Source organism: Canis lupus, chromosome 17, assembly GCF_011100685.1.
Source record: "Canis lupus familiaris isolate Mischka breed German Shepherd chromosome 17, alternate assembly UU_Cfam_GSD_1.0, whole genome shotgun sequence".
NCBI lineage: Eukaryota > Metazoa > Chordata > Mammalia > Carnivora > Canidae > Canis > Canis lupus.
The window spans coordinates 39,322,023-39,349,384 of record NC_049238.1 but is presented as its reverse complement, the minus strand read 5'-3'; the positions used below and the strand labels follow the sequence as shown (position 1 = coordinate 39,349,384).

At 43.0% G+C, this 27,362-nt stretch overlaps 2 protein-coding genes across 6 annotated transcripts in view; one reads left to right on the top strand and one right to left on the bottom strand.

Moving 5' to 3' along the window:
* Positions 1-27,362, bottom strand: part of POLR1A (RNA polymerase I subunit A) — an 81,595-nt gene that overhangs the window by 45,518 nt on the left and 8,715 nt on the right. Inside the window, exons 1-12 of one of the 2 annotated variants that reach the window (XM_038561534.1) lie at positions 24,749-24,942; positions 22,079-22,283; positions 20,347-20,496; positions 17,348-17,455; positions 16,284-16,369; positions 16,060-16,163; positions 9,869-9,955; positions 8,609-8,714; positions 8,155-8,317; positions 5,449-5,619; positions 5,188-5,310; positions 2,464-2,694 (exon numbers count right to left, since the gene is read on the bottom strand). In XM_038561534.1, the coding sequence (XP_038417462.1) occupies positions 2,464-2,694; positions 5,188-5,310; positions 5,449-5,619; positions 8,155-8,317; positions 8,609-8,714; positions 9,869-9,955; positions 16,060-16,163; positions 16,284-16,369; positions 17,348-17,455; positions 20,347-20,496; positions 22,079-22,283; positions 24,749-24,825 (1,611 nt within the window). In that variant the 5' untranslated portion in view covers positions 24,826-24,942. Of the gene's footprint in view, positions 1-2,463; positions 2,695-5,187; positions 5,311-5,448; positions 5,620-8,154; positions 8,318-8,608; positions 8,715-9,868; positions 9,956-16,059; positions 16,164-16,283; positions 16,370-17,347; positions 17,456-20,346; positions 20,497-22,078; positions 22,284-24,748; positions 24,943-27,362 lie in introns of those variants that run through there. The other variant, XM_038561535.1, reaches the window with a different exon arrangement.
* Positions 25,232-27,362, top strand: part of PTCD3 (pentatricopeptide repeat domain 3) — a 29,980-nt gene continuing 27,849 nt past the window's right edge. The window contains exons 1-2 of one of the 4 annotated variants that reach the window (XM_038561547.1): positions 25,232-25,384; positions 27,276-27,328. In XM_038561547.1, the coding sequence (XP_038417475.1) occupies positions 25,281-25,384; positions 27,276-27,328 (157 nt within the window). In that variant the 5' untranslated portion in view covers positions 25,232-25,280. Of the gene's footprint in view, positions 25,474-27,257; positions 27,329-27,362 lie in introns of all 4 variants that reach the window. The other 3 variants (XM_038561545.1, XM_038561546.1, XM_038561548.1) reach the window with 3 other exon arrangements.

Sequence of the window (27,362 nt, the reverse complement as noted above, 5' to 3'; positions counted from 1 at the left end):
CTTCGCCGGAGAAGTTTACAGACCCCGTCCCAAGAGGATGAGGGCTTCGATGTCGAGACCGGGAGGATTAGAAAGAGTTGCCAGGGAGGCTGGGGGATGGGGGTGGGGAGCAAAGTGATCCAGGAGGGGGCACACATGCGAGGCCCAAAGGGGAAGGACTCTGCATTGCCAGTGGTGGTGGTGATGGTGGGGGTAGTAGCCAGCAGGAGTGTGGAGGGTAAGCTGAGAAGTGAGGCTAGAAGAGGAAGCAGGGACTCTGGAATCTAAGTTGAAAGACTAGTGACCAGGCCAACCCCATTCAACCTAGCCACTGCTCAGAACTCCTTTCAGTCACTTCCCAGGAACTGAGCAGCATGTGGCAGCAGGCCAACCTTCCCTTTCCTCAGCTCTGGATACCCGCTCACCTCTGACCCTACAGACATAGCTAAAGCCGTGTAAGTTCTCCATGCGTTTGCCTCATCCTCACATTCCTGTCACGTCAGAAATCTGGTATCCTTCTACTTAGCTCTCAAATGCTCTTAGCTGCTGGCTTCGCTGCCTCACAAGAGCTCTGAAGCCTGGGTCCTCCCACTGTTCAAACTGCTCTCCTGCGTCACAAGTGACCTTCATTTGGATAAATCAGATGCGCCTTCCCGTGGTTTCCTCATTCTTCTCAATCATCATATTTAACTTCCGGAGCATCTAACAAGTGCCCTTGGGAGAGCCGAAGATACCCAGGGGCTGGTTTTGATCTGGAGGAGCCATATGAACACGTGGGAAACAGATGCAGATGCCAAACGAGGTGGCCCGGCCCTTCAATCTCTGCTCCCTCAGTTTCCCCGGTCCACCCTGCCTTCCTCCTGCTCCCACACTGTACTTTGTGCTCAGAGGTTAACACTCTGAAAATCTTCTTTTCTAACTCTATGGCCCTTTATTTAAGTCCCACATACCCACCTTTCACAGGAGATGGGCCTTTAGATTCCCCACCATCACCTCACTTCACAGGGCCATGTGCATTCCCTGTAGCCCTCTGGCTGGCCCTCACCTGCCTTCCGATGACGCCAGGCCCTCCCTGCCCTTCCACCCTGCATATTCCTCTCAGCCGCCTTTCTTTCTGAACATGAAGCACATAAAGCCACAGGCCTCCATTGCTAATTTCCTACTGTATCCACCACACCAGAGCCATGGTGCCACACGTTCCCTGGTGGTGCCCCCACCCATTGTGAACTCCAGAGTAGTGGGACTTTGTCTGCGATGACTGGCAAAGTGCAGTGGAGGAGAGAGCAGTGGGTCCTCTGTACAGCCTGACCCCACTCTGCTCTCCTCACGTTTTCTGACCATGAGACTTTGGCACGTTTGGCTTGAGCTGATATGAAGACAGCTTCATGTTTATCTTGCTTCACCATTAAGTTACGTGAAATACACCTTGAATTCTCCACCATCTGTAACAAAGCTCCTTCCAAAACACCAGGCACAAAAACTAAACCTGAATAAGAATCCATCTTATGGATTTTTTGAGATATCTTTGAGTCTGGTCAAGGGTTTCTGCTGGTGAATAAAAAATAGGACTTGGCCCCAAGAAAGGGGAACCTAGAGATCACCTTCACCTGTTTGACAGTCATCCTGGGCAAACCCAAACTAAGGTTTCGTTTTGTTTTGTTTTTTTAAACGTATACTTTTTGACATCTCAACAACTTCTGCCACTACTGCCTGGTTAGGGTCACTTGTTATGCTCCCCCCCCCAGTAGAAATGGCTATTTTTAACAGGACACAAATGATGTCACCCACTGACTTCATGCCCCCAGCTAATCAATCATGTGTTCTTTCTGGTGGAGCCCAAGTAAGCCTTAGGAACCTTTAACACTGTACCATGGGCAGCCATGAGCAACTGTCAGAAAATGAAGCATCAGATGGAATCCAGGGGTTATCAGTTATTAGGGACATATCACACAGGACATTTCCTTCCTTTAGGGCAGTTCTCAAAATTAGCATGTAGAGGAACCCTCTAAAGTGCTTGTTAAAATGCAGATTCCTGGGCCTCATCCCCAGAGATTCTAATCCCTTTTGTGGAGGTGGGGAGGAGAGGGCGAATGTGCATTTCTCACCAGCTCTAGGGATGCTACTGCCTCTGCTGATCTGAGGACACTCTGAGTCGCCCTGCTTAAGGACAGCAAATTCGCTTGCTTCCGGACCACAACTGAGTTATTATTAGAGGGCATTTCTCGAGCCTTGGATGTGTGCCCAGCACTGTGCTGCATGACATGGGACAGCCAAATGAAGCTTTAATCATGGTGTCAAGATCCTAGGAACTCCAGCTCCAGCTGGGGAGAGCAAGTAAGCACCGTGAAGCCCCTAAGTAATACGCACACATAGGGGGAGGCAGAACAGCTCCTAGATTCCTGTGTCAGCTACTCATGATTTGCAGTCACAAGGGAGTTGGATAGGTGCTGGCCAAGCCGCTGAGCAAATCTGCCCACAACTCACGATTTTTGTCCCCTGGGGCTTAGGTGCCCCCGTGGCTGGTGTCAGGAGCTGTTTGGCCACGGCTTCCCGCTGTGTCAGGTCGATAGCACTCAAAGCTGTGCGGCTGCCATCTTCATTGATGACCATGGAGGCTCCCGGGTGCACGTTGGGGCCATTGATGACTGCTTGCCTCAGTTCCTGAACATTCCAGGGGGTAACTGGCTGAGGATAGGTCAGTTTTGTGGCAAACACCTGGAAATGGAGTGGGTATGAAAATTCAGCGTAGGCAGAAAAGATGGTACCAATTCAAAATCTGACTCAACAGGCTGTGTGACTTCTTCCCCAAGACAAGGAGATGCTTTGCCACAACGGTCCTTTAGGGAGTAAGCAACATCCTATCTTCTCCACAGAGGCATTTTTCTAGCCTTGAAGCCTTAAGGGAATAGATTGGGCCTCCTTTCCTAGCTGTCTGTCTGAAGAGAATAATCTGCGTGTTCTGGTTGATACATTAGAATGTTTTTTTAATTTTTTAAATTTATTTATGATAGTCAAAGAGAGAGAGAGAGAGAAAGAGAGAGGCAGAGACACAGGCAGAGGGAGAAGCAGGCTCCATGCGCCAGGAGACCGACGTGGGATTTGATCACGGGTCTCCAGGATCGCGCCCTGGGCCAAAGGCAGGCGTTAAACCGCTGCGCCACCCAGAGATCCCCATTAGAATTTTTTAACCCATTCTAAAATTTTATCATTTCCTCACACACTGATCAATTCGTAGTCCCCAAAGGGAACGTGGAATGGGATACTAGATTGAGAGAAGTGCCAATACCTGCTCTTAAGTACCATACCACAGCCCCCTCCACTTTAGCAGACATCACTAAGTGATCGTGGCCTTTGCCCTGAGCTGAGCCCAGACATGGTATTGGAGCCTCTACCCAGCAGTTTTAGCTGCCACTACAATCAAGGTGGAGCTTGAAATGAAACTGATTTGGTCTCTTAATACATGAGAAAATGCAGTGTTCCACTTAATGCCAGACCTGCAATATACTCCAAGAAAAATGAGTTCTCTGGTTAAGTGAGTTTATAAGCTGCTGAATATCATAAACCCTCTGATGTTTCCAAATGCACTTAACTATATCAGAGCCTCTGAGGAGTCCTACATAAAGAACCTGGTTGGATTCTGTCCAGGTTCTTTATCTAGGTCTCTGCCTGGATGACACTGAGAAGGGCCTTATCTGCAACCCCAGGCAGCAGGCGCTCCCTTTCCCTATCACCTGTTCCACTTCAGCCAATGCACTGACCACTGCCTGGCAGAATGTTTATGCTCCTAGGTATTTATTTATTCATCTTCACCACTGGAATGAAAGTTTCTCAGGGGACACTGTAGTCTGTCTGGTTCACTGCTAACCTCTAGCTTATTCCCCAAACTTATTTCAGGTCCTCTCCTCCACAGTGCTCTATGGGAAGTGTGTGCCACAAGGGACCAAGAGATAGTCTCCATAGTCAGTTCCTCACAGCCATCCTGTAACACCACCCCCACCCCCTCACCCTCTGGCCACCATGGCCCTGAGACCTGGAACAGGCCAGAGGTGGGCAGATGGATAACTTCAGAGTCTTCCTTAGGAGAAGGCATTATAAAATGAACCCAGAACCAAGAAAGGGAGGCTTGGTACCCCTGAAGGTAGAAAGAGGAAGCACTAAAGGTCTCTCTCAAAGCTGGGATGCTCTAAGGCATTATGAGACCAAAGCCTATAGGGGTAGCCCATGTCTTCCGTCCAAAGAAAGCAACGAACAATAAATGGGCCCCTTCTCCCAGGGTCTCAGACTCAGGAAAGTCTCCACTGGGCTTCACAATGCCTTTCCCTGCCACCTGACCCAGCTTCTGGATGGAAAGACCTATGGTTCTAGGAGCTGGTGGGGACAGGACTTAGCCTTCTCTGACTCCTGTCTTCTCACCCGTGTGTCCTTGCCTAGGGAGCCAAGGGTGCCTAAGAGAGATGAGGCAGTGAGCATGCAGGAGGCCATCAGAACACTTGAGCTCCGCTCATTACCAGCATTCCCCTGAGAGCAGCTGAGGGGGCAGTGTGCGAGGAACTGAGACTCTCCACAAAGGGAATTAAACCATCTTCATATTACTGACCTCAAGGCCCATTAAGGAGGAAGCCAATTAAAGCGCTGCTAATGAGCAACATAGCTTGAATGGGTGGGGAAGTGAGAGGAGGCTGGCTCCCTGAGGAAACACTAATGGGTGGATGGGGCAAACCGCTTACCCCGAAGGAAACGGGAGGATGGATGACACGCACACAGCCCTCCCTGGGGGGCTCTCTCCCCTTCCTGTGCTTGGCAACTATGGGCACACATTCCTGATTGCTAACGCCAGGCAAGTGCCTGGAGTGGAAATCCCCTTTGGCCTCTTCCTCATTTCTGTCATGAGATCAATTTGACTGGGAAGATGTAGAGACTAGGCTCTGAGAGGCAGGGGGAAGACATACATGTGGAGATGTGGAACACCCTTTGGATGGCTCCCTGGTTGCCCAGGACGTGGGTCTTCCTTGTTGGTGGGTGTATGGAGATTTGACAAGGAGTGAAAGCAGCACCATTATACAGCCTCATGTCCCCTCCAAATAGCTTGTTCAGGAAGAAGCAGAAGCTGTCCCCACTCAAGCCATCACAGTCGGCTGCATACCTCCCCAGCCTTCAACATCCCCTCCAGCCACCCGACAGTAGCCAGTGAAGCCCCTCCCCACATACCATGGGAATTCCAATCTCGTTGGTGTTAATGTACATGTCTGGGCAGATGACTGAGCGGGCGGCGTAGTCCACTCGCTTTCCCATCATATGCTTTCGGAATAAACCATCCTTTTTCTCCAGGATCTTTAGGAGGGAAAAAGTCCACAGAAAGCAACGTTAAAAAAAAAGAAAAAGTCAAGTATACTTATTATTTGTTTCAATACATGTACATTTATTATTTAACCCCTTCAGCTAGCATTGGGGATCCAATGTACTTCTCACCTGTCTAATGCCAGGGTACTTCTCCATCATTAATTTGTCCATCTCACTATCAAACACAATATTGACGTGGCTCTGGAGACGAATCCAAATGTTGTAAAGTTTGTCTGTGAGGGATTGGCCTGGAAGCATGCTCAAAAAGGATCGGTCCAGAGCAATCGAGGAGTCTTTTTCCTGGCAAGACATGACAAAGAAAACAGGCATGATGGAAAAACCTCAAAAAGGCCAAGCTGGGTTTTGCTTTTCTTTCTTACTCTCGCTCTGACAAATGATGAGCTCTGGAGTTTACCTTTATGTCTTTTGAACCCAACAGATCATCGGCAAAAGTGCTAATAAATCAATCTTGTCAGTTTGTATCAACAAAACATCAGACCCAATGTATAATGGGCTGTATACCAGCCTTTTTCTCATAGTAAAATGCACTCAAGTTTATAAGCAAGTTTTTTGTTTTTTTAAACCATCACAGAGTTGGTTTATCTCACAGTTTCTGTAAGTTAGGAATATGGGTACAGTTCAACCAGGTTCTCTGCTTCAGAGTCTCTCCCTAGGTTGCAATGAAGGAATCCACCAGAGCTAGTGTCTCATCCGAAGGTTCAACTGAGGAAGGATCCACCTCTAAGCTCACATGGTTGTTGGTGGGGTGCAACTCTCCAAATGCTGCTGGGCTGGGGACCTCAGTTCCTAGGAGGCTACTGGTCAGAGGCCACCTGCAATTATGTGCCTTGTGGGCTTCTCCAACATGGTAGCTTGTTTCACTGAAAGCACTTATGAGGGGATATCTGGGTGGCTCAGTGGTTTAGCACCTGCCTTTGGCCCAGGTTGTGGTCCTGGAGTCCTGGGATCAAGTCCCGCATCAGGCTCCCTGCATGGGGCCTGCTTCTCCCTCTGCCTGTGTCTCTGCCTCTCTCTCTCTGTGTCTCTCATGAATAAATAAATAAAACCTTTAAAAAAGAAAAAAAACAGCACTTATGAAAATACAAGTGGAATAATTTCCAAAAAGGAAAAATGTTCACCACACTATTCTCTATGTTATCAATTAAAATGTGGGTCCCCAGGGACGCCTGGGTGGCTCAATGGCTGAATGTCTGCCTCTGGCTCAAGGCATGATCCTGGAGTCCCAGGACTGAGTCCCACATCCTGGCTTCCTGCATGGAGCCTGTTTCTCCCTCTGCCTAGGTCTTTGCCGCACACACACACACACACACACACTCTCTCTCTGTCTCTCTCTGTGTACATATATGTGTGTGTGTGTATACATATAATCTGAACAAATACATAAAACCTTTTTAAAAATAAGTTAAATAAATAAAGATAGATAAAATATGAGCCCCCAACTTAAATATGTCAAGGGACTGGCTGAAATTCAAGCCTCACTGGAATATTTAACCAATTCTTTTTAATTTTTCTGTCCCTGGCTCTGCTTCCTTCTCTCCCTACCTGTCCAGGAAATAGGCTCTTAATCTGCCTTACAGCACCACCTACTGACACTGTCTGTGTCTCTGCCTCTCTCTCTGTGTCTCTCTCTCTATGAGAGGGCTACCATAGGAATGGTATGTGGGGAGCTTATGGGGAAATAAATAAGAACATATCCTGTTAATCACAAAGAAAGAAGGCACTATGACTTCAGGTAGCAAGGACCTTAAGAATCAGAGAAGATATTGTTTATTTCTGCAGACACTTGGCTTTTTTTTCTTTTTCCTTCCTTCCTTCTTTCTTAACAAAGGGCGGCTCTATTTTCAAAGGGCATCAAAATAAAAGTTCTCAGCTCTGGTCAAGGGTCCTGGCTATCCTCTGGCCTTCCACCCAAACTGGACCAGGGCCTGCAGATGGCACATTTCTCTTAGACTGAAGGTTTCTGAAAGCACACCTACCCTGACAGATCAGAAAACTTAAGCAAGACCAAGGATAGTTCAGAGCTAAGTATGAGTAACCCACAGCACATGTGTCCAGGCAGAGAGTGGCGCCACCTGGTGATGGGCCTGACTCAGAAGAATTGTTGCCAGCAGCTGGAAGGGAGCCTGAGAGCCCTGTCCACTTAAGGCTGAGACTGCCCTTCTTGCTTCCATCCAGAGAGCATCTCAGAGCTGGGAAGGACCCGAGTCATCTCAGCAACTTTTCTGAGTGCCTGATTCATCTTTATGCCCACTGAAGACTTGGCACACTGAAGTAGCTTGGAAAGTCGGCTGAAACAGGAAAACTGAATCCAGCTCTATCATTTACTGAGGGGGAAGCAGAGGCCTCAAGCATGATAGTCCTATTCTGGGAAATCCCTAGAATTGACAATAATGCTCTCCTGAATCCAATGCTAGAAATCTTAATAAGCCAAAAACAGAGCTGGATGGCTCAGGCTCTGGTACCGTAACCCAAAAGGGACATTCTTAGAGCCCACAGGATGCAGACTCTTCTTTCTAGAGCTGCCAGTCACTGCCAATGAGGGCAGATGGCCCAGAACAACCTATATGTAAAATCTTACCATTAACCATACACATTTTACAGTGGAGATCGGCTCACGAAATTAAAGCAACTCAACAAAGAACACAGATCCTTCCATGCTCATATCATGCTTTCCCCCAACATTACTTAGGTTCCCTCAAATGATAGCTCATACACAACCAGCATCTCCCTGCACTGCCAGTGTTTTGCATCTGCACTGCAGGCATTAGAACTAAGCAGATATGCTGATGACATCAGCTTCAAGGCAGCCCTGACCTCATCCTTGGCAGGTCCTGACACCTCACATGGCAGCTCCTGTTCTTGGGCCATCAATGCTAGAAGTTTCCGGATCAGAACCATGTCCTTCATGACAGCCTGCAAGTTCACTGTCTGGCCATTGGTAAACATCTGGTCCCCCAGTCGATTGACAGGGCGATACCTGTAGGGGGACACATGGAATCAGGGACTGTTTAGTGTGAGGAAAGAAGGGTCATGTTCTTCAGCCTCTTGCTCATCCCTGGTATAAGCCACTCACAACCCACCACACTCAAAAACCAACAAATATTGCTACTACTGTCAGGACAAATACTCCCAACCACCTGCAACCTGGGTGTGGAACTGCTGTTTTACTTTTCAGGGTGCTAGGCCCTTCAAGCCTCTCCCAGAGGTCATTATTCTATTGTTCAATACACTTTTTCCAGGTGAAATAAACTCAATTAAAGGGCATTACCTTGAGGGTGGCACCACCAGGAAATCCAAAAAGAACACACTGGGATTGAATCTAGACTCCATGTCAACATCTTCTAGTCCAGAAAAAAGGTAATTCAGAAAGAATCCTGTATTTGAAATAAACCAAAATGATCATTTACATTTATGTGGTAGGGCAGGGATGAATGACCACAAAAATTCCACTGGGGGGGGGAGGGACAGAATATGAGACAATATGTAGAGTAAAATCACATTTTCCTTTCTAAAAATAGTCTTTGCATGAGAACCTGCACACAGGTGAGATGGTGGTTTAAGGATGGGTACCGTGTAGGGGCCCCCTCTACTTATTAGCCCAAGGGCGAGATGGACAAGGATGGGGAATGAAAACCTCCCCTTGTTTCTCATCACTCTCCTGGACGATTAGACTTACACACACAAACACACACACAGAGCTTTTGCATCTATAAAAAATGTATCTGAAATATGGAAAAAAAAAACTTAGCCTTCTTAAAAATAAAACAAAACTCTCCATGTAGACACTACTAAGAAGAGATCGTTTTTGTGGCTCAAAGCTCTATTTTAAGTTTCTAGTGAACTTAAAAAAAAAAAAAAAAAAAAAAAAAAAGCTACAGAGAGAATGAATAGAAGTGGTAGGGCCTGCCACAGAAATGATCACACTAACTTGAGTGCTTTTTTTCCCTGACATCACTTATCCCTTCAGCAACATTTTCATTTTTAAGTGCTTATCATTACACAGCAGCTGCATTCAGTGTTCCAGAACGAAAGCACTCTCAGAGGGTGGTGACATGAGGGCTTGAATATACTGCCTAGCTTTTGTTATACATGCAAGAGGAATGGAAGACTTTCCTTTTTGTAGGGAATTAAAACATGGAAATATCTTAATTTAAAAAAAGACACGTTAGAGTTCATTTTTTGGGTCATAGGAGGAACTGCCTTAGAATTCTTTTCTAAAAAAGTTATTTATGAGTATTTAAAATAAGGTGAGTTACACTGTACCTTCTGGAAAGATGTCAAACTATATTAAGCGAGGCCCACCCATAGCTGTCATTTAATGACCAGGTTTTGTTACAATAGTTGTCAAGTTCATGGTTCTTGCCTATTTCTTGACAATGTACTCAGAAACTAGCCCCAAACCTATGAACTAAATTCGGGAGACATCTACAATTACCACAACTCTGAAAACATTAAATAATAAGGCAGGATAAATGAGTCCATTGATTGAAATGAGATTCATTTCGATTTCTCTGGGTTGGTATAGCACCTTCGTTCTTCCAAAGTGCAGTAAGATGTTCTCGGGCACTGGTGGGTGTTAGGTACCCTCGTTTTCCCAATTGAGTTTCCTCAATTCCTAGAGCCAAGAGGGGAAATCAAAGCACAATAAATCAATAATAGGCACTCCTTCTGTAATGAGATTTATCAATGCTTTCTCCCCACCCTGCCAAGCCTGCAATATGACCACAAAAATCAATCTCTAGAACAGCTTATTCTCAGCTCTGGATTTATTTCCCCCTTAAACTAATTTCTAAATTAAGGGAAACAATATAACTATTGCATAACACCAACAGAGCAAAAGAAAATTAAATCACACATCATTCCATTACCATTCTACATACTTTATATTCCAATCCTCTGGTTTATACAGTATCTAAGAAAACTGTAACCTTCTTAAAAATATTTATTTATTTTAGGGATACTAAGAGTGTCTGTGCATACAGGGGATGGGGAGGAGGAGAGGGAAAGAGAAAGAATCCCAAATAGACTCTCTGCAGAGTGTGGAGCCCAATGAGGGGCTCGATCTCACAACCCAGAGATCACCACCCAAACCAAAACCAAGAGTCAGATGCTTAACCAACTGAGCCACCTAGGTGCCCCTGAGATAACTGTAATCTTAAGTGTGGATTTATTCTGTACAGTGCGTTGCTCATTTAGTGAGCATTTCTTCATGTTGCCACATAACATTTTTAACGACTGCATGATAGTCCACTGAAAGAATGTTTCCTAGTGACCTAAACCATACTTTTATAGTATACGGACATCAGGGTGGATCCCAATTTTCTAAGTTACACTATGACGAAACAAAAAACAAACTTCATGCACATGAAGTGTTTATTATTGTATTAAAACAACTTTAATTATACACTAAAATAGTACACTTTATTTTATCAGAAAGATACACAAAAGAAGAATTAGAGATAAAGGAGTATGAACATTTTTATGGGTAAAAGTATATTCAGTTTCCTTTTATAAGTATCATGCAGGGATGTGAGGAGGAGATTAATTTTGGTTTCTCAGATTAAGCAAGAGCACTGTGGCGCACTGCACTATCAGCTACACCGAGACTAAGTCAGAAAATCAAACTTGGGTTTGCTACTCAGGCAACCCTGCACCAGGTGCTCTAGGCACTTAGATGATTAACGAAGAAAAGAATGTGATTCTGTAGTTTCAAAATTAACTAACTTCTGGGATAAACTCACTGAAATCAGGTATTACTCAATGTTCCCATGTTATGTATTTACCACAGAAACTCTGTCTTGTCTGTGTTCCTAACATCTGACAGTGTTTGGCACACAGCAGATAATAAAGTCATTGGCTCAAAAATACATATTCACAACAACCTACAATAACCTATCCTTACAGACCTCACTCTTTTATCTGAGAAAGAGAGTGAGCACGGTGGTGTGGGGGAGAAGAGAGAGAAGTAGACTCCTCTCTGGGCAGGGAGCACAATATGGGGCTCGATCCCAGGACCCTGAGATCATGACCTGAGCTCAAGGCAGATGCTTAACCAACCAACCCAGGTGCCCCAGACCCCACCCACTCTTGCCTTTTTCTACACTTCTAAAATCCAGCTTCAAATTGCATCTCTGTTTCTTTAATTAAGTTTCTTTACCATCTGTAGAGGATTTGTCACCACAAGATTTTAGAAAGAAGTATGAAACTTGGATAATAATTAATAGATGTACCACAATTTAGTCTATTATTGATTGGCACTTAAGTCACTTCCTATTTTAAACTATTTAAACAATACTATGTGGTGTGCTGTGGTCTGGGTATGTCTAATTCTTGGTCATAAAAGTGGAATTGCTAGGTCAAGGAGTATACACATTTAAAATTTTGATTCCTATAAAAGCAAAACATTTCAATCAGTTAATACAACCGAAGGAAGTATGGGTATGCAATGAAAAGAGGCGTTGACCTTCAGGAATAACCACAGCATCAGAAAGCTATGTATATTCAGTGGGAAAACAGATTCCATTAAGCTAAACAACAATTTGTGGGCATTTCTGAAAATGACTATTTGGACTTCCTCTCCTACTAAAACAGGTTTGAAGGGCTGAGGAAGATCAGTTGAATCTAGCAATCCTCCCCAGCTCCCATCCCAGTAGCTCCCCATACATGAAGTGCCCCACTGCAGTTTCATCACAATGAAGGCAGACTCGAGTTGTTTGATCACAGGATTTTAAAGTCAGGAGAAACTTGTAGGAAGCCACTTCCTCCCATGGGCTACACCATCCTTAACAAGACAGTTGTACAACCTACAAAAATGAATTCTCCCTAGATGGGGTTTCAGAACATCCCTAATGTGGGTTTCATTTCAGCTTTAAGAGCTGCTACATGACAAAGGGGTCAGTTGGGAGGTCACACAACTTGGGGAAGACTGGATCACAGTGGAGAGTGTCTTGGCTATAAGGATCCTCATTTTGTTTCTTTTTCAAGATTGTATTTACTTATTTGAGAGAAAAACCATAAGCAGATGGGAGGGGTAGAGGTGAGGGAGAAGCAGACTCCCTGCTGAGCAGGAAGCCCGATGTGGGACTCAATCCCAAGACTCCAGAATCATGACCTGTGCTGAAAGCAGATGCTTAACCAACTCAGCCACCCACACTCCTAATTTTAAAATGCTAATGTGCATTGTGGGGCTTGAGGGCACTCTGGAGCACACAGAGAATTTCACAAACTTATGGTGTTCCTCGTGGGATCACTAGTATGTAGCAACCATAGAGGCACAGGCCTCACTGCTTGGCTCCCTTTGGCCAGGAACATGGCCAGCCCTTGTTCAGAACACTCATCTACTCCCATGTCACCTGCTCCCTGAAGTTACTGACTTTTGTCACCTGCAGCCTCTTCTGACAGCAGAGGCCACATGGTCTCCACCTTGGTTCTGTACTCAGCCACAAGCATGATTGTTGGCATGAGGTTGAGTGCCCAACAAATAAATGTTTGCTAAATACTAAAATCCCAATCCTGGAACCGCTGAAGACTACAGTCATCTTGTTCCAAATCCACAGAATTTTGGGTGGCACTATCATACTCTCATAGCTGCAGTGAAAGATTTTAGAAGAATGCATTTGGCAAAGGCACTGGAAGGCTACTTAACTGCTAGACATTTGCCCCAAAGAAATGGTTTATCTTTTAGAATTCTGACCATCTTTGTTCTCAATCTGTGAACATTTTCTAAGGTGCACTAGGGGCCAGAATAGCAATTCTCAACCTGAAAAATTGTTTTAGGGGCTATTTATAGGTAAGTGTAGAAAAATCCACCTTTGTGGTTAACTGTTAATAATTAAAATTAAATAGGCTTTCTAAATGCAATGCGTTATCCACGATTAGATCCTGGAACATAAAAAGGACATCACTGGAAAAACTGGGGAAATTCAAATAAAGTCTGTAGTTCAGTTAATAGCAGCAGGGTAAGTTAATTTCTTAGTTTGGACAAGTTCACTAGGGTAATGAAATATTACATTAGGAAACACTGAATAAAGAGTACATGGGAACTCTCTGTACTACCTCTGCAACTCTTCCATTATCCTAGAATTAGTCTAAAATAAAAGGTCTGAAAGTCTGTGTTCCCTCCAGTTTCATGTGTTAAAATCCTACCCACCACGTGATGCTATTAGAGATGGGGTCTTTGGGAGGTGATTTGGTCATGAGACCAGAACTCTTATGATCAGGACTGGTGTCCTTATGAAAAGACTCCAGGAACTCCTGGGTGGCTCAGCAGTTAAGCGCATCTGCCTTCAGCTCAGGGAGTGATCCTGGAGTTATGGGATCAAGTCCCACATTGGGCTCCCTGCATGGAACCTGCTTCTCCCTCTGCCTATGTCTCTGCCCCCCCGCCCCATGAATAAATTAAAAAAAAAAAAATCTCTAAAAAAAAAAAAGTAAAAAGACTCCAGAAAGTTCCCTTGTCCCTTTCTGCCACATGAGGCTATAGGGAGAAGACAACTGTCAATGAGGAAGCAGAGCCTCACCAGACACCAAATTTGTCAGCACCAAAGTCCTAGCCTCAAGAACTGTGAAAAATAAATGTTTGTCATTTAGATGTCACCCACTCCATGATATTTTTGTTATGGCACCCAAATAGATTAAGTTATTTACTCCAGGCTTTGTCAAGGTCCTCAATGTAATAGATTATGCTTTGTTAGGAACAGAACTTATTTCCCTGTCTATTCCATATTTTCAAGCTCTTGAATAAGGTTTAGTAACAATACACTAAAGACCTTCACTCATGAAATCTCAACTCTGGGCAAGAAGTTTTGTTATTGCCAGTATACAGAGTTGGAAACAAAACTCCAATGACCTTCCCTAAGCTACTCAGAATAAACAACAGAGTGAGGGGTCAGTCACAGTTATATAATATGGAAAAGTTATATTTCCATGCTAGCACACTGACTGCACCATGTATGTACTATACGTGTCAGGCACCGGTGTCAGTATTTAAAATGGAATATCTTACTTAACTTTCACTTCAAAAAGAAAAAAAATTGTTTAAACAATTGTATAACTACAAAAATAAAAAAGCACAAGACATACAGATGGCCAACAGTCACATGAAAAGATACTCAACATCACACATCAAGGAAATGCACATTAAAACCACAATGATATCACTTTATGCCTGTCAGAATGGCTAAAATAAAAAAGACAAGAAATAACAAGTGTTGGCAAGGATGTAAAGGAAAAAAACCTTTGTACATTGTTCGTGGGGATATAAATGATTGTAGTCACTGTGGTAAACAGCATGGAAGTTCCTTAAGAAATTAATAAAAATACCATATGACCTAATAATTCTACTACTGGGTATTTAGCCAAAGGAAATAGAAACACTAACTTGAAAAGATATACACACTCCTATGATTACATCATTATTTATAATAGCCAAGATAGGAAAGCAACAAGTGTCCACCAACAGATGAATAGAAAGGGGATCCCTGGGTGGCCTGCCTTCGGCCCAGGGCATGATCCTGGAGTCCTGGGATCGAGTCCCACATCAGGCTCCCTGCATGGAGCCTGCTTCTCCCTCTGCCTGTGTCTCTGCCTCTCTCTCTCTCTCTCTGTGTCTCTCATGAATAAATAAATAAAATCTTAAAAAAAAAAAAAGGATAAGATGTGAGAAATATATATGATAGATATAGAAATATATCATATATATATATGATAGAATATCATGCAGCCATAAAAAGGATGAGATTGAGTCATTTGCAACAACATGGATGGACCCAGAGATTATTATGCTAAGTGAAATAAGTCAGACTGAAAAAGACAAATACCATATGATGCCATTCATAAGCGGAACCCAAAAAAGACATGAATAAACAAAAAGTGCAATCAAAACTATGGATACAGAGAACTGATGGTTGCCAGAGGAGAAGGAAGGGGGAGTTGAGAAAAATGGGTGAAGGAGATATAGGCTTCCAGGTAAGGAATGAGTAAGTCACAGGAATAAAAGGCATAGCATAGGGAATATGGTCAATGATATCATAATAGGGTTGTATTGTGACAGATGGGAGCTATACTTGTGGTGAGCAGAGCATAATGTATAAACGTATCAAAGCACCATGTGGTACCCCTGAAACTAATGTAACGTTGTGTGTCAACTATGATAAAATAAAAAAATTTTAAATAATAAATTTGAAAGTAGAAATACTAAGTCTATCAAATTTTTTCCCCAGTACCCCAGTGGCAGAGCAGAACTGACTTCAGGAATCTGAGTGGACAGCCAAGAGCAGCCTGTGGGAGGTGCTGATGTTCTCTGAATGCTCAGTGTTTTCCTTTAAAACTCACCTACCATTTTATACTTTACCTCAAAATAAATCCACACTCATCTGATAATAAAATGGTTCTAGGTATATGCCAAGTAGATTCTTAATTTATTCCTCAAAAATCTTCCAGAAAAATTACTGCCTGAGGCACGATGTATCTCATTCAGCCCACTAGCACTCTCATAAGGTAGCTCAGCTCATCAGTTCTACGTGAGAGGCCAGGGCCACACACTCAAACAGGGTCCCCCTCTGACCATCAGAGGCTTGGACCCTGCCCCACTGCTGGCCCACCACAAACACAGAGGTGAGAAAGGTGATTAACGACCAGGTATTCCCAAGGTTCAAGACATATCTGTTGGCCACATATGTGAAATGTGGCCAGGGACCACCCGGGGCCCAACCTGCTTACCTAGAGGCTCTGTGTCCTTCTGGTCAGCCTTCTTGTGCACCATGGCTGGATATGTGACTGTCAGCTTGCTATTGTGCTCCTTTCGGACAACTGACCGCCCAGTTCTACATATGAGAACAATTGTGACTGAGGACAAAAAAACTTCCACAAGATATTGAGTAACAGCCATGAGTGACTGGACAGCGGCTTCTGGGGAAAGGGAAAGGCAAGGGCCTGATACTCACTTGCAGTGGGGACACCGCTTGGCAGTCATATGTGCCTTCCAGAAGTAAGCAATGAGCTTGCTCCTGCTATCACAAACATTTTTCACCTGTTGAGAAAAAGCAAAGAACCTTGCAGGACCATTTGAAGAACCCTTGTACATGTTCCATTTTATAGTTTTTACCTTTAAAAACAAAACAAAACACAAAGGAGCTCTCCTCTTCCTTAAACATTCTTCACAGAACCCTAATATAGCCAAATTCTGCCAATTACTAAGTGACTTCTTTAAGCTTAAACATGGGAATAAGAGGAACTACCTCACCAAGGTGTTACTAAGAGCTCATGAGTGCAGTGGGAGGGGGCGCTTGGAATACAGTAAGTCCTCAATCAATAAATGTTAGTTAATGTAAAACAAATCTTTCCATATGCAGCTAGTATGTCCTCCCTGCTATCTCCCTTGGATGGCCTTCAGGGTCCTAAGAAAGGCACATCCACAGTGAAGCTACTCAAATGGGTCTGAGCCTGGCTGCAAATGAAACATTCCTGGGAGCTTCTGTAACTTCCATCGGACTCTACCGCCAGACCCATTAACTCAGAATCTTGGGTATGAAACTTGAGCATAAGGTGAATTCAATTTTAAGATTAGTACTTGAAAGATTAGTACAGGTTGATTAGCTATGCTATTCGTTCATCCACTGGACAAATACACAGGTGCTGTGAGGGTGGGGAAGCTAAGGAGGTAGCAATGGTTTACAGCATTGGAGAGAAACAGAGGAAAAGGACCCAGATACCAATCTCAAAGTGAGACAGTATACCTCAACCTTGCTGGACGCTGTACCTGCACCACTTAATTTCCTCTATTCCTCTCATCAGTCCTGTAGGCCCCCATTAAAGAAGAGGACACAGAGACTCAGGGACAGCATGTAACTTGTGATGTCACAGGCCTCTAAGAGGTAGAACTGGGATTCAAAGCCAGGTTTGCCTTAGGGAAGCCGAAGGGTATACAGAAATGACAGCGTACAGGGATCCGTGATAACTGCACTAAAAACCAAGTGGTACAGGAAAAGAGAGATACAAGATAACTCACATGTGCACCATGGGGTCCCAACAGATTATTCTGTACTATTTTGGCTGTATATTGTTCTAACTCTTCCTGAATTTTGAAGGCAGTAGGATCAGCATTTTCTTCCAGAAACTGAAAAACAAAGAGAAAAACCATACTACCAAAGTAAAGCAAGCGTATGATTGGCAGCATCATATGGGCCAGTCCCTCCCAGGGTGGGAGAGTTTAGTTCAAGAGAAGTGAGGCAACACCACTGTTAAAAAACAAAAAACAAAACCAAATATCTTGTTTCCAACAATGGTGAGCTACTTTATTCGGACCAAACCTAACACTAAAAAGAACTAAGATAGGATACAATACTAAAAAATATTTAAAGCTCTGAAGAGCTGACAGGACAGTGAGGAATAGGCAGACTGAAGAGTAGCCAAGCAGCTAGGAGGTCAAATGGCACGAGGGCTGTGTTGGCTCTGATACAGGGCTGAGGCACAGCATAGCTCCGGAGTGACCTGAGGTGCAGTTACGTCCCCCTGCAGGAGGCACTGACCAACTTCCATGATGTTCCCTGGAGCTGCACAACACAGCAGTCCTGACCTTGGGTGCATTTTCCAACTGATTCATTTTGAACTTTTCATTTTGAAGACCTCAAATGATAAAGAGGACAGAAATCAGGGTCTAGAGTCAGTTCCAGGACAGAACTCTACTCTCCCAACCCACAAACACAGGAAGCTGGGAACACAAAGGGTTACACTCTTAGGAACCAGACTGGGCCTGACAGACTGCAGCCTGGATTCCAAATGGCTGGGCAGTCTAGGGAGCCCTCAGCTTTGAACCAGGCCTACAATGATCCAAGGTCACCATGCACATGGCAGAAAAAATAGGAATCCTCTCTGAAGGAAGGCAATATTATCCCAGGCCTCCAATTAGTCCTAACAAGAACTTTCTAAGTACAATGATTTAAAAAACCCCAAAAACACTGGTCAAAAATAAACATGAGGACGGGAAAGAGACAGGGTTTCTGGGGTTTTGGACAATCTCTTGACAACGAAGGTGACTATATGGGTGATGGTTACGTTGTAACTATTTGTTAGACTATGTTATTAAGGCACTTCTGTGTATGAATTTTACAAAATAATTTTTTTTAAAGATTTATTTATTTATTCATGATAGACATAGAGAGAGAGAGAGGCAGACACAGGAGGAGGGAGAAGCAGGCTCCACGTCGGGCGAGGGACTCGGTCCCGGGACTCCAGGATCGCGCCCCGGGCCAAAGGTAGGTGCTAAACCGCTGAGCCACCCAGGGATCCCACAAAATAAATCTTTTAAGGTAGTATTAAGTATCATGAATAATTTTACACCAACAAATCTGAAACAAGTATGTAGAAAACCATAATTTACTCTCAGTAAGGTTTTAAGATTCTTCTTGCTCTCTCAGACAAATTTGGCTTTGGGTTAATTTTTTGGCTCTAGTCTCTGGAATCACATGTGCTTATATGTGCACATGCATATACACACACACACACTATACACTAGACCAAATTTCTGACTCCAGTCCAAAGCCATAGGATTAACTCTAGGTCTTTTCTTTTTCATGTATTTCTAACTCCGTTCTCTAATAGGTGTGAGATCTGGCCTGCCTTATCCTTAAAATATGTACTTATTGGATCAATCCCCCTCCCTGTCTGCAACCCCTCTCCCATCACACTGCTGCCACCCCTCCCACGCATGGATCCCTCCCACTCAACTTGGGGTCACACTCCTTTCTAGGCAACCCTCCTTGTGGAACCACTCCTCATCCCATTTGGGAACCCACATACCTCACTTGAGCCATCTAGCATGAGTACTTTCTCACTTGACTCGGGCACTCACACCCTATGCTGAGCTCATATCCCTAAATGAATATCTTCCTCACCCTATGTGAGCTCTGACATTCCATGTTGGGCTGCCCACACATACAGGGATGTTCTCCTCTTGCATGCTTTTCCTACCTTGTTTGGGCTCTGACAACTCACCTAAGGCCACACCTCTATGTAAAATCCTATGTGCTCTGCTGACCTAATGTTTTTAAAACTAAATTATTGAGGAATGGGAAGTCGAAAGGAAAGGTGAAAGTTCCCCTTGTGGCAAGAAATAAGACAAGGATGCTTGCTACCTCTTCAACACAGTAATGTAGATCCTAGCCACCAAAATAAGGTAAGAAAAAGAAACAAAACATAGCTGGAAAGAAACAAAACTGCCATTATTCACAGATAGTAAGATTGTGTTGAAAACAATCTATAGGTAAAGCATTAGAATTAATGATATAAAAAAAGAATTAATGATATACTTTTGCTGGGTTCTTTCATACAAAAATCAATACACAAAAATGAGTTATATTTCAATTTACAAATAGAAAATGGGTTTTACATAAGATACTTAATAACAACACCAGAAAACCTGAAGGAATTTTGTATCGCAAAAAGAAAAATGTCTCTATGATAGATTTGGTGGTCTCCACCTTATCCAAGTAACAAATTCAGCCTTACCAATAACATAACAACTTGGCATCAAGTGCCTCCTGAAATGATACAGTAAAATGTATTTCACATGGTGTAGGTTGTATTCTTACCAAAATGTGAATCTAGTGAGGAAACAATCAGACAAATCCAGAATGTAAGAAGTCCTACAAGATAAATGGCTTTGAGTCTTCAAAAAAGTCAGTACCATGAAAAGCAATTTTCTGCACTGAAACAGATCAAAGAAATATAACAATCCAAAGCAATGCACAAGGCTCCACTGGCTTCTAGATCCAGAAAAAAGAAAACCTCATTGATAGGTAAAATGGTATTTCACAATGTTTTATTAGCATGTCTTTAATTTTCTTATTGCTTCATGTTTTCACACCTACCTATTGGTACCTAGTTGTAAGATGTAAAGATCAAACATTCTGGTGACTATTAGGATGACAAATCTAGGGATAACATACAAACACAGGTCTATTCCTGCTTTGGCTCCCCTGATTGCCATGACAACCACCACCAACGTACCCTATTCAAGATTCTCTCGAGCTCGTAGACAGCTTGTAGGGCCCCCACTTCCAGAACTCGCAGCTGGCAGACTAAGAGGTGAATCACAGCCCGGGGGCAGGTCAGCATGTGACAGTTTAAACAGGAACCCCGGAGCAGTAGGTAGAGTTTCTAAAGAGAGGGAATAAAAAGAAGCAGGAAAATTAGAAAGAGACATAATAGTTAAGGTAATTTTCAATGTATTTAAGTTTTTTATGTAGCCAGTTTATTCCTTGAAGAATTCCATTTCCAGGGCACCTGGGTGGTTCAGTCAGTTAAGCGTCCGATGTTTGATTTCGCCTCAGGTCATAATCTCCTGGTAATGGGATCTCAGGGTCATGCGATCGAGCCCATGCAGGGTTCTGTGCTAGGCAGGAAGCCTGCTCTTCCTCTGCCCCTCCCCTGGCTCCCATGCCTGCACTCTAAATAAATAAAACCTGAAAAAAAAAAAAAAAAAACCTGAAAAAAAAAAAACCACTTCCTGATATACCTTAAAGCCTCTGTGACCCTATGAACTAGATAAATACTATTCTATTTTTTTTATCGTTTCATTTTAAGCCTTTACAAGTTGAAATTTACTTTGGGTCTGAGATAGGGAACTACTTTCATTTTATTTGACTAAGTACCAGATACTCATTTTAGTATTTAAATATTTAACTTACAACATTTAATATTTAAGAAGCACCTGGCTGGCTCAGTCAGTGGAGCATGCAATTCTTGATCTGGGGTTATGAGTTCCAGCCCCTTGTTTGATATAGAGATTAAGATTACTAAAAATAAAATCCTTAAATCAATAAATGAGGCATTTAATATTTAATACATTTAGTATTTAAATAAATGCCAAACTTAAGCTTAAATATTTAGTAGTTAACTCAATACTGATTTAACTAAAACAACTGTTTCCTGAATACGATTAACAGACAAAAATCACACACACTGTCATCTGTGGAGTTTAAAACAGATCCTGGAGGCTAGGTTAACTGACATAAAAAGCTGAAAATACACAAGTAGACTCTAGATAGGATCCTCATTCTTAGTTCACTGTCTGGCCTTCTGGGCTTTGCTCCTCTTGCAACCAAGTAAAAGCCCACAAATCCACTAGAAGACCTTATGGAGGTTTGGAGAACTCCAAAAGTCCTATTGTCAAGGAGGCTTTACTCAGATTTCTAAAGGGCATGAAGTCCCTGAAACCTAAAGGATAGGGGATGAATTCGAATGCTTTTTTTCCTTCTACATGTACAGAACCAAGCTGTGGCTTTTCTTAACTGGAATCAAATTGAAATTCATTTAGTTAGGGCTGTAGCCCAAGTTGAATTTCCTGGATTTGGCTCTCAAGATTTTAAATCTTATGGTAGAGAGCACTTTAACTCCATGGCTAGAGCTAACTTCCGGGGATCCCTGAGTGGCGCAGCGGTTTAGCGTTTAGCGCCTACCTTTGGCCCAGGGCACGATCCTGGAGACCCGGGATCAAATCCCACGTCGGGCTCCCAGTGCATGGAGCCTGCTTCTCCCTCTGCCTATGTCTCTGCCTCTCTCTCTCTCTCTCTCTGTGTGTGACTATCATAAATAAATAAAAAAAGTTAAAAAATAAATAAATAAAAAATAGAGCTAACTTCCTTGGACACCTCCTGTGAGGCCAGGGATGGCCTCACAAATCCCACCAGCAACCCTGAGATACACACACACACACAGTGCAGTCCAGGGCAGAACGTACATCAAAGAGGAGAGGGTTGTACACCGTGAGTGGAAGCTCAATGTGGCCCAGGTGGCCGGAGCAGTTGTTGAAGTCTTGAACGCAGGTGGAGCACACCTCTTTGGAATCTGCAGGGCCCAAAGCTAAATCGTACAGGCCATTCGCTGATGGATTCCCCAGGCTGTCCAGGTAACGAGGGTTCGTAATGGACTTAACACTTAATTTCCTAAGGAGATAAAAAAGAGACCAAGGGAAAACTAAGGTTACCCAACTTCCGGGATGTTTCTTCTTTGGTGCTTCGTAAATGATGATTTCATGTTTGTTTCCTCAGCCATGCTGACTGCTTCAGGGTATAGAATCTGTGTATGCCTTGCTAACCACTACAGCTCAACACTTAGCACAGCGCCTGCACACAATGGCTGCTCAAAAAGTATGTGCTTAACAGATTAAGAGTGGTAAAATACGTAAAAAACAGATTTAGAACAAATCTTGCACTCAATACAATGGAGACTGTGTACAAATAGTTAAGTACCTACCACACACTAAACGCTTTACAAGCAGCATTTAGTCTGCCTTTAACCCTCTGAGAGGTATCACAATATGTATTTTTCCAAGGAGGAAACGCAAAGTCAGAATAGTTAGATGATTTTTAATCCAGGTAACACAGCCAGGATGGGGGAGGACAGAGGCAGGATATGGACCACATTTAACTCCAAGGCCCACATAGTTCAATAGAGAGAAGATAATTCAATAACCCCTGTATGCAGAAGCAGTAAATTTAAGTCAAATACAAACACGCAAAACTTTGAGAAGTATAACCCGTTTTACTAAAAGTTTCATCACAGTATTTCATGTTTGGTTTAAAGGGGGCTCACATAGGACACCTAACTACTTTTACTAAAGTACATTCATACCAATTTTGCTTTTTAAGCTTTTTTAAACTTTGAAAATAAAGACAATTATCCAAATCTCACAACCTAGGAGAAACCACTGTTAACATTCAGTTAATATATATATTATATATGTGTGTAAATACATCTTGATGTATTTTTAGAAACATAACTGGGATCATTTGGTATTTCCAGCACTGTGTTTGTCCATTTTCATTTAGTATTAAATTAGTATTTTTATGTCACTAAAATTCTTTTCAAACATAATTTAAGAGTTGTAAAATCTTTCATTGAACGTGCAATAGTTCATTGAACCAAACTATTATAAGTAATAGTTTCATATGTAAGCTTATAAAACCTATCTGCATAAAGATTTTTGCACAGAATACTTCAAACTATGTCCTAAAAATATAATTATTTCCTCAGTGGAGTAGAATCCCTGAATCAAAGAGTGCAAATTGTTTGAAAGTCCTGATATATTCTGCTACCTTGCATTCTAGAAAAGGTAGGCTAAGAATAGATGGTCTTCACCAGAACTGACCTAAGCACCTGAAAATCTTTCCGGAGCTCCTGGCTGGCTCAGTTAGTACAGCATGGGATTCCTGATCTCAGGGTCTTGAGTTCGAGCCCCATGTTGGGCATGAAATCTACTTTAAAAAAAATTTTTTTTAAAGAAAAAAAAAAAGCCTTTCCAAATTTCGGGTGGAAAAACGCTACTCCACTGTCACGTTAATTCATTTTTTATTATGATCTTTCTTTCAAGTTTAGTCCTTTGAGTTGAAATCCTAATGTCCTCATTATTGTGCTACACAATAATGTTCTTCAATAATTGTTCTTCATACACGAGATCATTAATCTTTTATTATAACGGTGGCAAGTATTTCTCCTGGTTTATAATTTTCCTTTTGTTATTTTTCACATTAAGGGTTTAGAAATTCTATAACACGGGACTCCTGGATGGCTCAGTGGTTGAGAGTCTGCCTTTGGCTCAGGGCGTGATCCGGGGGTCCTGGGATCTAGTCCCACATCAGGCTCCCTGTGGGGAACCTGCTTCTTCCTCTGCCTGTGTCTCTGCCTCTCTGTGTCTCTCATGGATAATGAAAATCTTAAAAAAAATTTTTTTTGTAAGAGCTTCGTTGAGATATAGCTCACATACTACACAATTCATCCTTTTAAAGTGTACACTCCATGGTTTTCAGCATATCTAGAGTTGCACAATCATCACCAACCTATTCAGAATACTTTCAGCCCCAGGAAGAGAAACCCTGTACCCGTTACATGTCATTCTCTTTGCCACAGAAGTAAAAGAGCCTGAAAACAGTAAGGTCCTACGAATAAAGTTCTGAGGATGTGGTCAAGACTGCCAAATGCTATGATGATCAAAATGAGGACTTAGGAGGGTCTCCTTGATTTAGTAAGTAGGCAGAGAATATAGAGGGTCCTAGCAAAAAGTTGTCGCTTTCAGAGTCTTGAAGGATAACCATTTTGACTAAATACGTGTTTAACTACATCAGGGACGTTACAACGCCACAAACGCTGGTTAATTACCAAAGAAATCGATGAACCCTAACGCTGCAACCTAGGAACCTCCTTCTCCCCAATGCAAGCTCTAACCTGGCACCAAAGGGTCCTAGGCAGGGCACGCCGACTCAAGACGTTCCTGGAACTACGCGTCCCAAGAGGCAACGCGCCCGACCATCAGCGACTCAGAGGATAAACTGAGCGCAAGACCTTTCGGGAACAGTAGTTTACGGCGCCGCCTGAACAGACCGACTCAGCATGCTTCCCACCAACTCCTTACTTGAGTTCCTCGGCCGAATACATCCCGAAGGAAATGCCCTGCAGCCTCCGCCAGGGCATGTTCTTTGAGCCCAACATCTTACAGGTAGGTTTCGAGTTCTGACACCCAGAGAGAGGTTCTAATCAGCACCGGCAACTTAACTCAAACTCAAGCACGCAGCCACCATGTGATTTATAACGCGTTTGCGCGCGAGAAAAGCTCGCCGGGATGAGATTTACGTGGACGAGACCACTTCCACCGTGTGTGTGGGGGGGAGTAATTTGATGACTTTCGCTTGCCCTCTTATTTTGAAAATACTGAGGATATATGTCATTAAAATAAGAGTTTCTGAAAATTTCTTAGAGGAAAACGAGGCCTTTTGAGCCTTTAACTTCTGTAAAAAAGTCTTTCAAGCCACGAGCTTTTCACCTAATTCTTGATTGCTTTTGTCTTGTTCCGTCTCAGCCAATAGCCGAGCTATTCCCCGCCCCCTCTGGGTAATCCTGAAGGTCGAGGTCAGGCTTTCCCAGGATGCTACGCGAAGAAGCCAAAGATGGCGGCAGCAGCGACCAGTCGCTGGCTGGGGTTCCGCTGCAGGCTTTGCCTGAAGCTGAGGGGTCAGCGGGCAAGTCCGTGTGGACAGATTCCCTGCTGCAGGTACGAGATGCTTGGAGAATCCCTGAGAAAGAGGCCCCTGGCCGACTTCCTCCAATGTGTCCGCTTTTCTCTGGGAGCTGGGGAACTAGGTACGATGGAGGCAGATGCGCACGCGCAATTCCGCGACCGCGTGCTTATCCCCGCACGCGGTGCTGGAGTCCTGGAAATAAGGGCTTGAGGTTCTTCGGTTAGGGAGTTGTTTATTGGGTGGCTTGCTTATCCTAGAGTTAAGAACTGTCAGCAGGATTAGGATCCTGCTCTCGTGGAGCTTGCGTTTTAGTGGATGTGGCTATTAGCAACCCCGTCTCAAGTTTTAAAAATAGAAAAATAGCTCCCTCTGCCTGTGTCTCTGCCTCTCTTTCTCTCTCATGAATAAATAAATAAAATCTTAAAAAAGAAAAATAGGTGCCCTTACTCATTTTCACCAAGCAGGGGGAACTCGGAAGATTTCCCAAATTAAAGGCATTTTATGAGGGCCACTGCGTGCTGGATGTTGTGGGGATGGTTAGCCAAAGAAAGTATCCAGGTCTTCATAAAAACAAGGAAGTCTAAAAGTTTGGAGCATAGCCTTTGGGTTGCTGTTGATTGTCACGTTTCTTTAATTGGATAATAGGTTTTCTCTTTTGTAGACTGGAGCTAGTAATCATCCAAACAAACAAACAAAAAATGGTGAGGAGTAAGTAAACTGTATGACTTATTGTATACATTTAGTGTGCAATCCCTTCACTCAAGTCCTCAAAAAAATGGAGGAAATGCTCCAGCCTTAACGCTGCTGTCTATCCCAGTCTTTTTCCTGGTAGTGCCGCTGTTGACATTTTTCTACTCATTTCCTTTGCCTGACAGCAGTATCTCTTCCTCTGCTTTCACCCACAAGACTACAGTGGTCCTAATGTTGGGAGAAACAGATAGCATAATTTGAAACAGTGGATCCCTCTCAGGTTGATACTTAGGAGAGAAATACTGTTTTAAAAATGATATTTGAGACCAGATACCAGTAAAGGAAGTACATTTTTTTCTAATTACATTTTGGTGATTTTAGGAATGGTACTAATGCCGTGTAGGAAGGAAATGCACAAGATAATAGTGTACGTGACTGATATTTTTACTGTGTTCCTTAGTACGATCAAAACATTTAAAAATTCAGTCATGGGTCAGTGGGTCTGTATTTTGGATGAAAAATAAGGTCAGCAATTTCAAGTTTAAATTACTTGGACGTATATATTTGGCAAATTCCTGATTGTTGAATGAAGTGGGATAAAAGGCTATGGTTATCTTAGCTTAATTCATCGTAATTGTTATAAGTGGGTTAGTCTTATCATTAGGATGTTATTCATATGGAATGAGGAGCTCATTAAATTGCCCCTCTTGACCTCAATATTTTAGATTACCAAGGTTGAAAGTATCATTTCAAATCAGCTGCTTCAGTGGTTCACATGCTATTGAAATTTTTTCCCTGATTTTATTTAATGAGATTGCCTGATTTAAAAATATTGACCGGGGACACTTGGGTGGCTCAGCAGTTAAGCGTCTGCCTTCGGCCAAGGCCGTGATCCTGGAGTCTGAGGATCGAGTCCCTCATTGGGCTCCCGACATGGAGCCTGCTTCTCCCTCTGCCTGTGTCTCTGCCTCTCTCTGTCTGTGTCTCTCATGAATAAATAAATAAAATCTTAAAAAAAAAAATGTTGACCATATTGTGTCCATATCTTCTATCTATTTTGTAATGGTTTTGAACTTTCTCTTCAGGCCATGTCTTCTCAGTGTATATTGACATGAATTATTCAGTCATTTTGATCCATGACAATTGGAAAATTAGGGTTCAAAATGCACATAGGTGGAGATGAGGTGGGAACTTCATTAATGAGTATTATTTTAGGACTTTTATTTTTTGCAGATTTTATTCTGGAAGTGCAACCCTCCCAAAGGTTGAAGGAACTAATATAACAGGTATATAAAAATATATTGAAACAATTTCATTTTT